Here is a 14643-nt window from a genome sequence, read left to right as displayed (position 1 = left end):
TTTAGGATTTGAGTTACCACTTCAATAGGCACTTCAAGGATCAGTATGGTGTAGTGAGGAATGTGTTGGCCATAGACCAGGGAGATCTGGGTTTATATCCCCACATAGTGGATATGATAGCTGCATTTTCACACACTTGTGGAGACAGAAGAGAATTGCGTGTGTGCATCTTGCAGCCCTGGTAGATTTTGTTGACTAAATATTGACACTTCGCTTCCAGATTTTTCAACTCTATGTTATGGTCCCCATTTTCCACCCTGAATAAAATCGTATCTGTTCATTTTCTCCCTTCTGAACTATTAAATGTTTGTATTATTGAACATCTTCATCATCGGTCACTATCTGCAGCTCACTTTAAAATATAGCAATACCCGCAGACCTTTTGCTCAGGAATTACTACAATTCCTTCATAAGGCAGCGGCTCATCACCTCTATCATCACATCAAAAGTGGTTTACAATAGAAATAAGTTTAAAAAGCAAGCAATGGAAGAATTAAAGCAGCCACCACAACAAGCACATCAGATAAAAAAAAACAGAGCAGGCAGTTAAAAGAACAAGTGAAACGAGAACAGCAGCCATGAACCACTCATTAAAACCCCTGGTCTAAGATAAAAAGGTATAACTTGTCCTCTGAAAGACAAAAGAGCTGGTGTCACACACTTGCAATGCTGGCTCTCTTTAGCTCATTCTGTTATTTCATTTTTCCTCACCATCAACTTGCGAGGTAGAGGGTTTAAGTGCTGGAAATGCAAACTGGCAGGCATGCTCAAGACCACACACAGTTAATTCCCTGGCTGAGCAAGGTTTGAACCCAGGTCTTCCATGTTAAAGTTCTTTACCCAAAAAGCCTCATGGACTCTTAGTGTGTCAGACACAACGTTTCTCAATCCAAGCTGGCATTCAGAGGTGACCTCCCCACCCTCAGCTCTGCTCGCCCAGAAATCCAAAAGCAGTCCTGTTACCTGTGTGCTGGAGCCGTCAGAGGGTGCAAACTCCATGGACTTCAAGATGCTGCAAAGTGGTAGAATAAAGAGTTATTTTCTCTTCTGTCCTTTCATAACAGCTCCTCTAATAAGCATTAACATTGTAATTTTCAGCTCTCCAGGAACACCCTAAGTGATAACTTTAACAACTTTTCTTGGGAGTAATATAATCTGATAATGAATATAGAATAACTATTCACACTAGTTATCAGAGAAGAACATTTTCTCAAATGCCCTCTAAATCACTGCACAACGCAGTCCCACCAGGCCCGTTTCAAGCATAAATTTAAAGGTTAATAAGGATATAACATTTTAAACTGTCAGAAACAATATAAATGTGTGTGTGACGCTTGAAGGGAAATGGAGGGAGGCTTATAACAAAGCAGCAAAAACAGGGAATCGTCATCATGGTCATAATAATGCCCATGAAATGCGAAAAATGAAAACATGCAAAATTTATCAGCTCACATATCAAGGAAAACGAGCACAAATTATTTGCATGACCCAACACAGGCTTAAAAAACAGAGGAGACTCTGTTTTGCATTTTAATAATCAAGCACTCCACAGTGATAGAACCCAAGAATTGCTTGGTATTTCTTAAGCTCTATGAAGCACCTGGAAATTACTAAGACATTCCCTTTGTATTTTACTCTCCAAGTCCTCAATAAGTGACTCAACAAAAGCAAACCATTCAGTTGGCCAGCCTGGTGTGCTGGCCTGTCAAGGCTGCTGGGAAAGTCAAAACTGTGCAGTTAGGCCAATGGTTTTCAAAACTGCCCACTGCAGAAAAAACTCTCCATTTAGTTTGAATATTTATTATTAGTATTATTTTACAAATTTATGAACTGATTCACTGCCCGAAGCCTTTGAAACGTTGTACAAGAAGGCAAAAATGAGATAAAATACAAGTCCGACAAACAATAAAAGCATTCCTACAAACCCTAAAAAGAAAAAAACAATTTCTACAGCTATAAATAACAATCTGTAAATGAATGGGTCAGACCCCAGGCAAAGAGTTCTTACACAAAATTGCCTTCAGAAGGTGCTGGGCACCTGCCTAATTTCAGCTGGTTACTAATTCCAGAGGGCTGGAGCAGTAACACCAGAAGCCCGGTTTCCAGTACAAACTAGACACGCCTCTGGGACACGTGGTAGTCTCTGCAGTGCTTAAGCAAACTTCCCAAACTAACACGCAATTGGAAGGTAGTTGTTCTTTGGTTTTGGCACTTTAAGTGCTCCAGAGTAATTTCAAAAAAGACAGCAATATGCATATTTTGTGAGCAAAAATACTTTTAAAATGTGAATTTCTGTAGGCCTTTAAAAAACAATCACAGAATGATGAGGAAATGGGACAGTGGACTGGACTGGAAAGAGACTGATCTGTTCATCCCTAGCCTTGGGACATGTTCTTGGGTTGGTGGATAAGCATCAAGGATGCTCACTAAGCTTCTTGACTTACAAGCTTTTGAGGAGGTAAATGATTTCCTGGTAGATAGATAAAGGTGTGGGGAAAGCTGCATTTATTTAAATTTCTGTGCATGAATTGCAGTAAACAGGATGCTGAACTAACTATATCAGGGGTCAGCAACCTTTTTCAGCCACCGTCCCTCAGACCATGTGGGGGGCCGAGCTATATTTTTTGGGGGGGAAATGAACGAATTCCTGTGCCCCACAAATAACCCAGAGATGCATTTTAAATAAAAGCACACATTCTACTCATGTAAAAACACACTGAATGGGTGGGCCGGTCCGTGGGCTGGATTAAGAAGGCGATTAGGTTGCCTACCTCTGAACTAGATCTTTGGTCTGATTCAATAGGACTTCTCTTATGAAAACCATTAATCCACAAAGGAATTAAAGACCTTGGACAAAGTTCAGGGTGCTCACAGCGCCTAGATTTTTTGGGCGAAGCCACATGTTTGAAGCCACAAATGTGTCCACAACCAACATGCATCAGACGTATTCTTCTCTTGGTTTTAGCGAGTTGGTTCTTAGTTTGAAATCATTGTATTTTTTCCACCCAGAAAAAAAGTATTGCTGATTTCAACTATATATATAAAAAATACTTACTTCAATTCTTTCTTAACCTCGTCATAGTCAGCTTGCACCTTCAATTTTTCTTCCAGTTGCTTAAAAGAAAAAGTGCAGCATTATTTTGATTAGATTAAAATTCTTCAACCTGACAAGTCAGACCCAACAAAAAACGACAGACAGGATCAGATTGGTGGGTGGGATGGCCCCATTCTCTGGAGAGGAGGCAGAAAACTGTTTGGGACCCTGCCTGTCATCACCTGTGGGATGTGTTATCCCTATCAGAGGAATGACCTTCCTCTTGATCCAGCTAACACGATGCCCACCAAGGCAGAAAGAGGAGATACCTTACAGTCTGATGCGATCAGGCCATTTAGGCACCAAGTGCCCCCCATCTCACTGCAACAGTTGTGGGAAGAAATTAGCATAGCAATTGTCTGGAAGAACCCAGCAAAATGCAAAGCAGAACAAAAGGTTCAAGCTGTGAGACAATCTGGAGGAACTAATATCTGGCTCCAACTATCGACTTGGTTCGTTTTCAGACAAAATAAAAGGCATGTTTCTAATGTCACGCAAGGTCTAAAAATACACCCTCTGGGAGCTTGCAAAATGATGCACTAACAGGAGTGGAGTTGGTGGGGGGGGGGGGGAGACTCCCATGCAGTAGCTCAGGAAAAGGCATCTTATCAAGAAGCCAATCTAAGTTTATTAACCTACTCACTGGGTACAAAGAATGAACAAGAAAAAGCAGCCAAGAAGCAAAAACGGTTCCTCTTCCAGGTCCTACCCTTAAGGCCTTTATTAAATGATTACATAATATTTTCAGATGGCCTGCATTCAAAACAGAAAGCTGCATCCCTTTCTTCTTAACCCCTTCCCCCAAGATAAATGTACCAGTTTTGATTCTTGCTACTGAACCAGGACAGCCACGTTAACAGTGCACAACCAAAGATACAGAGACAGGAAAGGCTCAGTCTCTCCCTTCCTCCCCTGCCATCCAATGCCGCTACCAGACAGGGTTGACAACACTGGGTGAGAAAGATCAGTGGTTTGATTCACTGTAAGGCAGTTCTCTCTGGCAGGACCCACAGCTCAGGGGTGCAGCATGTGTTGTGTTTGCAGACATTTTCAGAAGCAACAACCACAATTATCATAACAGGCCAGTTTCAAATCATAAAGACGGGCTTCGTAATGCACACCACCACCCATAACTTTTGATTTGCTTCCCGATCAGCGATGGTGAGACGAGGAGGCCAGAGTGAGCACCCTGAGAGCTGGCAACACTTGTTTGCTGAGCAAAGCAGTGATGCTCAGAATTCGAACCTGTGGGCGGCACCCAAATTCCTGGACAGGGGAGAGAATGGAGTCCATATGAACTGGTGCGGTGAAGTGCTTAACATTTGTGGACAGGGACTGGGGGACATCAAGATTCAAATCCCTACTAAGCCATGAAGCCTCCTGGGTGACTTTGACCACTCGTTATCTCTCAACCTATCCTATGTCAATGGGGTTGTTGTGAGGATATAATGGGGAGAACCAATAACTGTGTGTGCTGCCTTGAGCTCACTGGAGGAGAGGCGGAATATAAACGTAATAGAAACAAAGGCTTGCTCCTTCTTATGCCAAATGTTGTTTTCTCTTGCTTCAGCCAGATTTACAACAGAATGGATCTGAATTTTGAACATGAGTAAGTAGGAATCACTGTGGCAAGTCCACTGAGAAATTGTCATTTGTGTTGGAGGATGTTAAAAGTTAAAAACAAACACATTGCAGGGCCGGAAGGAGCTTGGTAACACTGCACCTGGAAACAAGAATGCCCCTTACAACAGCACCACAGGCATACATTGACCACTAGTCATGATGCCCACATGCCATGTCTCTGTGTACCAGAAGTGGGAGAGGGCTACTGTCTTCCCACAGGCATCTGATTGGCCACCTTGGTAAATAGGAGGTTGGATTAGATAGGCCTTTGGGCTGATCCACCAGGGCTCTTAGGCTCTGATGCAACTTGTCTGTGCCTCTGGTCTCATCCCAAAAGAAAGATGGAGCAGAGAGCCCTGGAGGACCTTACTTTGAGTGTGCTGTTCTTGGCGGTCAGCTGCTGCTCAAGCTGAGAGATCTGGCTGGTGGAGTTTTCCCGGAGCTTGGTGAGGCTGCCTTGGAGTCTCTGCACATCTTCTACCAGCTGAGCGATTTCACGCTCTTTTGCAGCCAGTTCTACTTCCAAGCTGGATCTTGTCAGCACCTCGATGGCCTGCTCCTAAAAGACATGGGGGGGGGGGGTTTGAAGTGAGAAAGGGGTAGAGAGATAGATAGAAATCACACCCTGGCAAAACAGCAGGCCTAAAAACACCGGTAGTTCATCCAGAAATGATGGCAGAAGCAAGAGATTAAAGGGCAGGTATCAGAGACAGGCAACTCAAAAAAGTCTATCCCCCTCATTTAACTTTGGTTGCTTCTGAAAGGTATGAAAACATGTCTGTTGAAAGGGGTGACAAAAATATTTCCAACTTAATAGATCAGATTACTGTAATGTTCTCTACATGGGGCTGCCCTTGAAGCAAGTTTGAAAACTTCTACTGATCTAAAATCATTGACCAGAACTTGGGAAAATGAAATATATTTCCATTTCTGTCGGCTATCTATTTGTTTCGGGGCTTGATTTAAGAGCTGGCAATAATGTTTAAAGCTCCAAACACCCTGGGACCAAGATACCTTAAGAACCACCTTCACCTGTATGAATCTGCCCAAAGTTTAAGATTGGCGTGGTCTAGGAACTTACTTTTCAAAAATAAATAAATACAACCATGCAGACTCAGCTTTTGCGTGAATTTTCACAACTACAGGAAGTGAAGAGCTGACTAGACAAGCAACATGCCACTTTTTTTGCACACCATCTAGCATGTTGCGACCATGCAAATAATTCTGATAGACACTGCACTAAGAGAACTTCAAGGTCTTCAGTCCCTGGTTCAGGCACAGTCCCTGGTTTATTCCTGCTTTGCAATCTAGAATCATAGAATCATAGAGTTGGAAGAGACCACAAGGGCCATCGAGTCCAACCCCCTGCCAAGCAGGAAACACCATCAGAGCACTCCTGACATATGGTTGTCAAGCCTCTGCTTAAAGACCTCCAAAGAAGGAGACTCCACCACACTCCTTGGCAGCAAATTCCACTGTCGAACAGCTCTTACTGTCAGGAAGTTCTTCCTAATGTTTCGGTTCCTAATGTTTAGGTTGTCTACAGGCTAGACAAAAGCAAAGCTCCAAATAAGCAACCCCTACCTTACAGCTCCCCTATGAAAAAGGCAAGGTTGCTAAGCCCCCCCATCCTCCCATCAATGTCCCTGCTCCAAACCCGGCACAACAAGCAGCTGTACTTGAAGGCATCGCAAGGGAAAGGCGATTCCCAAGAAATGCAATTCTGGCGGCAGCTGAAAACCTCAGCTCTGCCAGGCAGCAAAGTGCAAGAAGCTGAGCTGGAGGTGTTTCAGGAAAGGGCAAAGCCCAGTGTACATATACTGCCTCTTACCACATCGGGTGCTTTCTGGATCTGGGTAGCTAGCTGGAGAGATTTGTTAGCGGATGAGAGCTGCTCCCTCAGGGATTCGGCTTCTCTTTGAGCTACCTCTGCTCTCTGAAAGAAATGAAAAGGGTATATATATACTGCATATATTATTTTTTTTGTAAAAAATATTTTTTGGGGAGGGGGGCCCACAGGGTGTAGGGGGGAAGAGAATGTACATTTGATTTAACAACTGGCAATTATTGCACGAACATTCATCAATTCATGCCCGACTGAGTATAATTGATTTTCCTAAACACTCAACCTAATAAACGATGGGGGGAGGGAGAGCCTCAGAATGTGATGGATTTTTATTTTAAACAGTACAAGGAAGAAATAATTGAGCGATTATGACAGCAATTTAACGCTAGGAGCAAGGAATCCCCTGCTGACACAAATGCTGCGGCCCACTGAATTTCCCAGGCTGGATGAATGCAAGTGGAAATGGAACCCTTTGATTCAATTGCCTTCTATACTCCCAGCCAAAGCAGGCTGTGCTGCAAGATTCCTCATGGGAATAATTCTCACGAGTAAATGCTGAATTAAGAGATCCTCAGCCTGCTTTGCCTGAAACAAGCACAATGTTTTTTTGTCAAGCCTCTTTTCTCCATCGCTATTTCTCTCTCCTGCCCACACAGACAGGGTGAAGCTTGCAAGCTAGGGAAAGATGTTTAATCCAGGGGAAGCCAATGCGCTGATCTAGAGATATTTGGACTCCAAGCTGCACCAGCCCCAGCCAGGATGACATGAGAAGTAGCACACGATTTGGAGGGCTATTCCTGTTTTAGTCAATGAAAACATTGATCATCCAGCATAACTGTAGTTATATAGGTGCCCCATAACAAATGTCCCATAGCCAGCTCATAAAACAGATGATACAATTAAAATACAATACGAACAATGAAACAATAGTTATTAAGAACAAACACACACACAAAATTAAATCCCACATTATATTTTTATCCTGCCCCTCCTCTAAGGAACTTGTGCCATTTGGTAGCAAAAGGGTTACTGTATTAAAAGCGAAGTCTCAAACTGCCAAATACATTTCTCCTTTTCCTCCAAGGAAACCATGGTGGCACATTTCATCCTCATATTAGTGTTGTGTCATAGGTTTGGCTAAGACAACAGAATGTCCACCAGAATGTGTGCAAGGCAAGTGAAACTCTGCTTGCTAGGCTCTGCATCAGACTTAATAGTAAAGTGGAATGGGTGGGGGTTCTCCAGATGTTGTAGGACTACAATTCCCACCATCCCTAGCTCTTGGTCATGCAGGCTGAGGCTGATGGGAGTTGCAGTGCTACAACTGATAAGCATGACACTTCAAGGCTGTCTTTACAATCCAACCAACGATACTGGCTTTAAAAAAACCTTACCTGATTTGCTCTTTCAAGGTCTGTCATGATAATCTCAATTTCATCAGACCTGGAAGAAAACAAGAAACAGGATACGTTAATCAATGATCAAGTCAAATTACTGGTCAGCTGTGGGTAGCTTTGCACTCCAGTGTTTGATTTATCTCCCCCCCCCCCCCAGTATGCTACATCTCTGCAATATATTTGTAACACAGCAGGGTTAAGTACAAACACACTGATTTCAAACTGATTTTTAGGGTAGTCACTCCATACCCCTGATCATCCTAACTCATCACAGTTTTCAATGAAATATTAACAGATAAAACTTTCTCCAGTTTCAGACCCTTAATAAACTGTGTCTCAGTGTAGAACATGGATTTTGACATGCTGGTTCCTTGTAGCATGGTAACATCATGAATGGTAAGGAAGGATTTTCAAGTTGCTACCAAGTGATCAGATGGGCCAAACAGACTTGAACATAAAACAGTACACTGGGAACTCCCATTCAGAAACTACTCTTTCAAATGTGAGTCTATGGGGGGAAATGCATTCTTGTCGCCTCTTCAAAACTGCAAGAGTGACTCTTGATTATGTACTAATTTATATACTGTGGCATGGCTGGTTATGTTATTTCTCTGCCCCCCAAAAATGGGCAAGGAGGCTACATAAAAAAGACAAAGCCAATAATTTGCAACACCCTTAATATACTCTTAATGTGACTCCATAAATGTCTGGTGTCCATAACAGCATAAGTATCTACTTGATTCCATCTCTTCTATGTGACTGACTTAATATTCCCAAATTTGGTATACAAAGCCATAGCCAATCAAATATACAAATGTTTGTACTGGTTGTGTGTACACACATGCATTCAAAATTTCACATTTCTTCGTGGTGGTGGGAAGGGTTTCTCTGTGGCTACATAGTTCATGGAACTGTATATCTCTGCTAATTCTACAGCACTTTTTTAACGGTAGGTCCTAGAGTAAACTGCAGTGCAAAGACATCCTAATCCTATTTAAAGTTGCTCAGAAATTCAATGAGGAATTGAGGGGAGGAATGACTTTTCACGCTATAAACTTTGTGTTGGGCTTGCAGCTTCTATCTCAAGAACTCAGGCAGGTGATAAATATTTTAATTAAAGCATTTAAACCAACAACAAACCTCTAATTTATTGGTGCATGGTAACAGCTTTTCAAAGGGTGCTGAACCGCTGAGCCTACAGAAAAGCAACCATCTGAACCATCTCTGGACCTTGTTTCATTTCCAGTACTGAACACAGCAAAAGCCCTACTGAAGTCTTCTGCTAACACGCACTTCCAGAAGAACTTTAAAAAAGACTACCCAGACAGAACTGGCCCAGAATTCCCAATTCCACAAAGGTGAATAAAGGTAATTGTCATCCATTACTATTTGCTCCCAGCAGCCAAGTATTCAGAGGTACGCTGGCTCTGAACACGGATGTTCCATTTAGGGATCTTGTCTTGTAACCATCGACTGCCAGTTACGAATGTGTGTAATGAGGAATTCATTGTGATGTGGTGATGGTCATGGGCTGAGATGCTACGCAAGACAATTTAGTGATAAATACATGGGGAAGAATATAGGTCTATCAATAGCTATTAGTCATGATGGGGAAATGGTCTCTCCATGTTTAGAGGCCAACATCATCATCAACAACAACATGAGTCGGGGTACCATTTTCTAGGAAACAATAGCAGGAGTGGGCTATTGCCTTCAGCTTGTGGGCATCTTGAAGGCATAAGCTTAGGTGCTGGTGGAAAGAGGATGCTGGACTAGATAGAATTTTGGTCCGACCTGCAGAGATCTTCTTAATCCTATTCTAACATAATCTAAACTACCAGCCATCACACACCTTGAGCCAGGGAGTTCTATTAGACACGCTCTTCTCTGTCCAGAACTTACTGCCAGTCCACATACAAAGAGTTCACTTAACATATGCAACATGTTGGTCACCTGCCAGTTCTGCTTGTGGCACTTCCTAGGCGTGAAAGGCTTGTTGTACCTTCCTTTTCCACATGCGGGAGGACCAAAAACCCACAGAGAATATATATTTGAAATTTACTGCGGAGGCAAATGTTTCTGTTTTATTAGCTGGACAGGGTAACGTTTTTTGGCAAGGGGAAAAAAGTAACATTTTCCCCGTTGCTGTTTTCTTCTTTTTATTGAACTGAGTAACTGTTAATATGAAGCCACAAGGGCTCGTTAAAATGCGCTGCTAAATTTTTTATTACAACCTCTTGCAAATAATAAAAAAACCCTACCTGCTATTGATATTGGGGAACTGTACAATTCACTTAAATAAAAGAACGGCATTGCATCCCTGACTTAACAATGGCAAAGAAAATAGTGGAAGGGATAGAGAAGATTGGGGTGCAATAGTTAGTTCCAGTCTCCCAAGGAGGCTCAAGATGTTCCTTTCTCAGACCAGCAGGTAGGGCCGCCCAGGAGATTTTGCAGAAAATGCCCCCCCCCCGCGTGCCTGCCTGTCACTGCTTGCCCATTGCTGCCCAAGAACAGGGTGGGTGGGGCTCACAGCAGAGGAGGAAGTGGCTTACAAGTACAGGAAGCAGATCTGCCACACCTGCCCGCTGTCTGAAGCCTGCCACCTCATGGGCAGGCCAGCCCTGCCAGCTGCGCAGTAAGCTGATTTTGCAACAGAGGGGAGGTTTGGAGGCAGTTTCTGATACCGTAGAGGAGTCTTAAGAATACAAAAGGAGACAGGGAGAAAATCGCAGACGGCACAAGCAAGCTCTTAGATGAAGGGTTGGCACATAAGACAATCAATTATTTGATCCAGTTTAAATATTCAATGAATCACAAGGATGGTGATGCTTAGAGAATGAGCCATTTTGCAAAACTCCTTCTAAAAAGTCTCACATTTTAATAGCTACTGTTACTTTGCTTTGTTTCTGGTTTACATCCAATAAATAAAAAAATACATGGAGGTTGACCCTGCCATTCCGGGATAAAAGCCAGAGACTACAGCGAGTTCTAGGAATGCTTTGCATTTTACCTAACCTTGCTAAAAGTAATAATACTACGCTTTTTAAAGTTAATTCCAGTGTTTTATAATAGCAGCTATGCTAATTTTGCTAAAGTAGCCGAAGTATCAAACATGATGAAACAATCTGTTTTGTTGTGTTGATAATGTTAAAATATTTTTTCTGCTTGAGCAAATCTTGGGGTGTGTGTGTGTGTGTGTGTGTGTGTGTTTGTGTTTTGTTAATATTAACAATAACAATAATTTACACCCAAACATTTTTTAAGATTATTATGAGTTCTGGTGAACAAATTATGGTTCACATGAGCATCTCTGATGTCCAACTGCATAGCTTCTCAAAATTGTTAAGCAAAGTAGATATCCATAGCAGATCTTTTAGGTGAAGGAGAGTTCATTTCTCTTGTTTCAATTTGACTTTCTCTCCTTTGCTATTAATGGGGGCTGGTGGAAGAGTTAAACTGGAGAGAGAAACTTTTTATGTCCAACTGGTACAGATTTATCTGCTGGACTTTTGTGGAAAACCTTCAATAAACCTTAAATAATTAAGGAACAGACAGGAAGCTATTAGCTATTAGGAAGCTGCTCCAAAAATTCTGTGCAACTGTGTCCTTCAAGAGCCAGCTACGTTACAAAGTAAACCATAAACTTAGGACCTTAACAAAGGGGGTGGGGGTATTTTCTTGTTCACTCTGTGAAGAGTGTGTGTGTGCAAAGAGGGGGAAAGAGAGAATGAGTGTGTTTTTGTGTGTGTTTAGCAGGGGTGGCGTTTCTTTAGAATGAAGGAATGGGAGAACTACAATTTTTGGTGTTCGAGAGACTTTACGGGAGCGGTGCATTAGGATTATGTTCAAGTGTGTTTAAGAAGCTACTGTTCAAGAAATCGTAATGATCAAGTCCCACACTAAGTCAAGTTCTTTCTTCCCAGGAATATTAAGACAACAAAATGGATGGACACTATCCAACATGTAAACATTTTGCCTCTTGGCACCGTTGCAAAGGGAAAACCAGGTCAGTCATGTTTTTAAAGATACCTGAAAAGAATACAGTGGTACCTCGGGTTAAGAACTTAATTCGTTCTGGAGGTCCGTTCTTAACCTGAAACTGTTCTTAACCTGAGGTACCACTTTAGCTAATGGGGCCTCCCACTGCCGCCGCTACGCAATTTCTGTTCTCATCCTGAAACAAAGTTCTTAACCTGAGGTACTATTTCTGGGTTAGCGGAGTCTGTAACCTGAAGCGTCTGTAACCTGAGGTACCACTGTACACATTCTTAGAATCATAGAATCATAGAGTTGGAAGAGACCACAAGGGCCATCGAGTCCAACCCCCTGCCAAGCAGGAAACACCATCAGAGCACTCCTGACATATGGTTGTCAAGCCTCTGCTTAAAGACCTCCAAAGACGGAGACTCCACCACACTCCTTGGCAGCAAATTCCACTGTCGAACAGCTCTTACTGTCAGGAAGTTCTTCCTAATGTTTAGGTGGAATCTTCTTTCAAACAGATCCAGTGCATAAAAATGGGAATGCACATGTTTACATATTTTGCTAGGCACTTGCAGTTCATTTTCATTCATTTGCATTCTGAATACTCATTGTCATAAAATGTTGTCAACTCAGACAAGGTGGTAACAGGTGAAAACAATTACTATAGGTAACCTATGTGCAACGCCCTTTGTGACAGGGCCAACCTTACATAAAATAGTAGAAAATCTATCTATCTATCTATCTATCTATCTATCTATCTATCTATCTATCTATCCACCCATCCCTTGAATGGCTTTACACACTCCAGCAGAAATGGGGAGCCAACTGACAGTCCAGAGAAATAATGCAAACCCCGAAATTGTGGAATGCCACCTTGAAGTGGTGTGTGAGAGGAAAGTCACACTTTCACGTTACTCTACTTTGGGATTTTTTATGCAATATGCCCTCTTTTGCTCCACCTCACAGTGTTTCATAATCGTGAAGCCCTCACTGCCAGGTGGCACCAGATTTAATGCAAAGCCTGATCACGCAACAACCAAACCACACTTCTGACCTTTGGATCACTATCTGGAGAACTGAATGGCCCTTGAGAACAAATACCAACCTTGCTTTACAGAACTGGCTGTCAAAATATCCCAGAGAAGGAAGGACATGGACAGGTTTCACTAAAAATTATCTTGTCCACCACTACTGAAGTGTACAGTTGGGTACACTCAATTCTCACGGGGTGACAAAAGCAAATAAATTGAAAACCACTCCTGCCAAGATGAAAAGCAAACTGGCAAGCTGTGATCCAGTATTCCTCCTCTCAGGCCCCCATTATATTTTAGAATGCAACAAGGCAACAAAAATGAGAGCTGATTTTCACCAAAATCTACAACTTCATTTTCAGTAGGTTCTCTTCTCTACTCCTGACACTGCTGTTTTAGTGCTGCTGGGTCCACAAACAGCAAATCCCCTTCTCCTTACTTTCAACACAGAGTGAGTCAGGAAAAATATATAGAGAGAATGACCCTCAGTTTGGTCTTGGGCAGCCCAGCAGTGTGTTAATTTTCCATGTTCAATAAAACAGCATGTACACAGCAGCAAAAAATACAGGTGATATTCAAGAATGTGATCTAAAGAATGATCAAAAGCTGTTGTTCAAGGCTCTTATTTTCAGCAGGCAAAGAATCACAATAACCAACAACAGCCACCTCCAAATTATGGCTCAGAGAATTAAGCCCTGTGTTTCGCAATTCATTTGGTGCCTACCATATACATGTCAGAAGCCTTTGATCATGTAACAAATGAAGCAATTCTAAACCAAGTAAGAACATTCAGAATTTCTTCTCATACAGAGGGCAGTCCAAACTTCATATTAAAATGAGTAACACTGGAATGTACCTATGTGTTGCCTTGATGGACTTCTCAGTTAAACTCAGGCAGGTTTAGGCCAAAGGACCTAGGCGATATTATGCTAACTAGGGTGACCCTCAATTAAAGAGTCAATTAATAGGATGAGTTTTAGTTTCCTATGAGCAAACAATAGTTCTGAAACAAAACTCTTATTTACCTTGTTTTACATCTGAGATTTAGCAGACACTGTTTTAGAAGAGATACCATCATTTGTGTGTGAGAGAGAAGGGGGTAAGCCCTCTTTACAGATGGTGCTTACCACCTATAATTTTTGTAAATACTTGAATTACAAATAATATTTGCTTTTTAAAAGTCTATTACCCAGTTATTCAAGGTAATATTTTTTAGTTGTTCAATGTTTAAAAAAGTAGACTATTCCGTAACTGATTAAATAATGCAGTACTATCGCTGATGGAATGAAAGGATTTTTGAATCTAGGAAGTCCCCTGAAAACTGCATTCTTTTCGTGCGCGCGCACACACACACACACACACACATTTTCCAATATACTCCCAATAATAGCCAAATTATAACAATATTGATTAATTATAACAATATTGATTAATTCCCAAATTATGCAATTATCAAAGTGCCAATCAACTTCCAATTAATACATTTTAGTTCAAGTGGCTCCCCGCATGATGGTTTGGGTGCATTTCCGATCTTATATCATTGCGTTCCATAGTCTTAAGTAATGTCAGTTACATTTCAGTTATAATAATAATCCCCTAGTCAACAGCTACATAATTAATGATTTTCATTCATCATGGTACAATATATAAATTTATAAAGCTTCA

General features: G+C 41.8%; 1 protein-coding gene across 9 annotated transcripts in view; it reads right to left on the bottom strand.

The window, feature by feature from the left end:
• Positions 1-14643, bottom strand: part of CUX1 (cut like homeobox 1) — a 261716-nt gene that overhangs the window by 94555 nt on the left and 152518 nt on the right. For all 9 annotated transcript variants that reach the window (XM_028707528.2, XM_028707532.2, XM_028707530.2 and 6 more), the window contains exons 9-13: positions 7958-8006; positions 6549-6653; positions 5088-5276; positions 3056-3114; positions 964-1012 (exon numbers count right to left, since the gene is read on the bottom strand). In XM_028707528.2, the coding sequence (XP_028563361.2) occupies positions 964-1012; positions 3056-3114; positions 5088-5276; positions 6549-6653; positions 7958-8006 (451 nt within the window). The remainder of the gene's footprint in view (positions 1-963; positions 1013-3055; positions 3115-5087; positions 5277-6548; positions 6654-7957; positions 8007-14643) is intronic.

Source organism: Podarcis muralis, chromosome 15 (genome assembly GCF_964188315.1).
Source record: "Podarcis muralis chromosome 15, rPodMur119.hap1.1, whole genome shotgun sequence".
Taxonomy (NCBI): domain Eukaryota; kingdom Metazoa; phylum Chordata; class Lepidosauria; order Squamata; family Lacertidae; genus Podarcis; species Podarcis muralis.
This window is presented reverse-complemented; position numbering and strand designations above follow the sequence as displayed.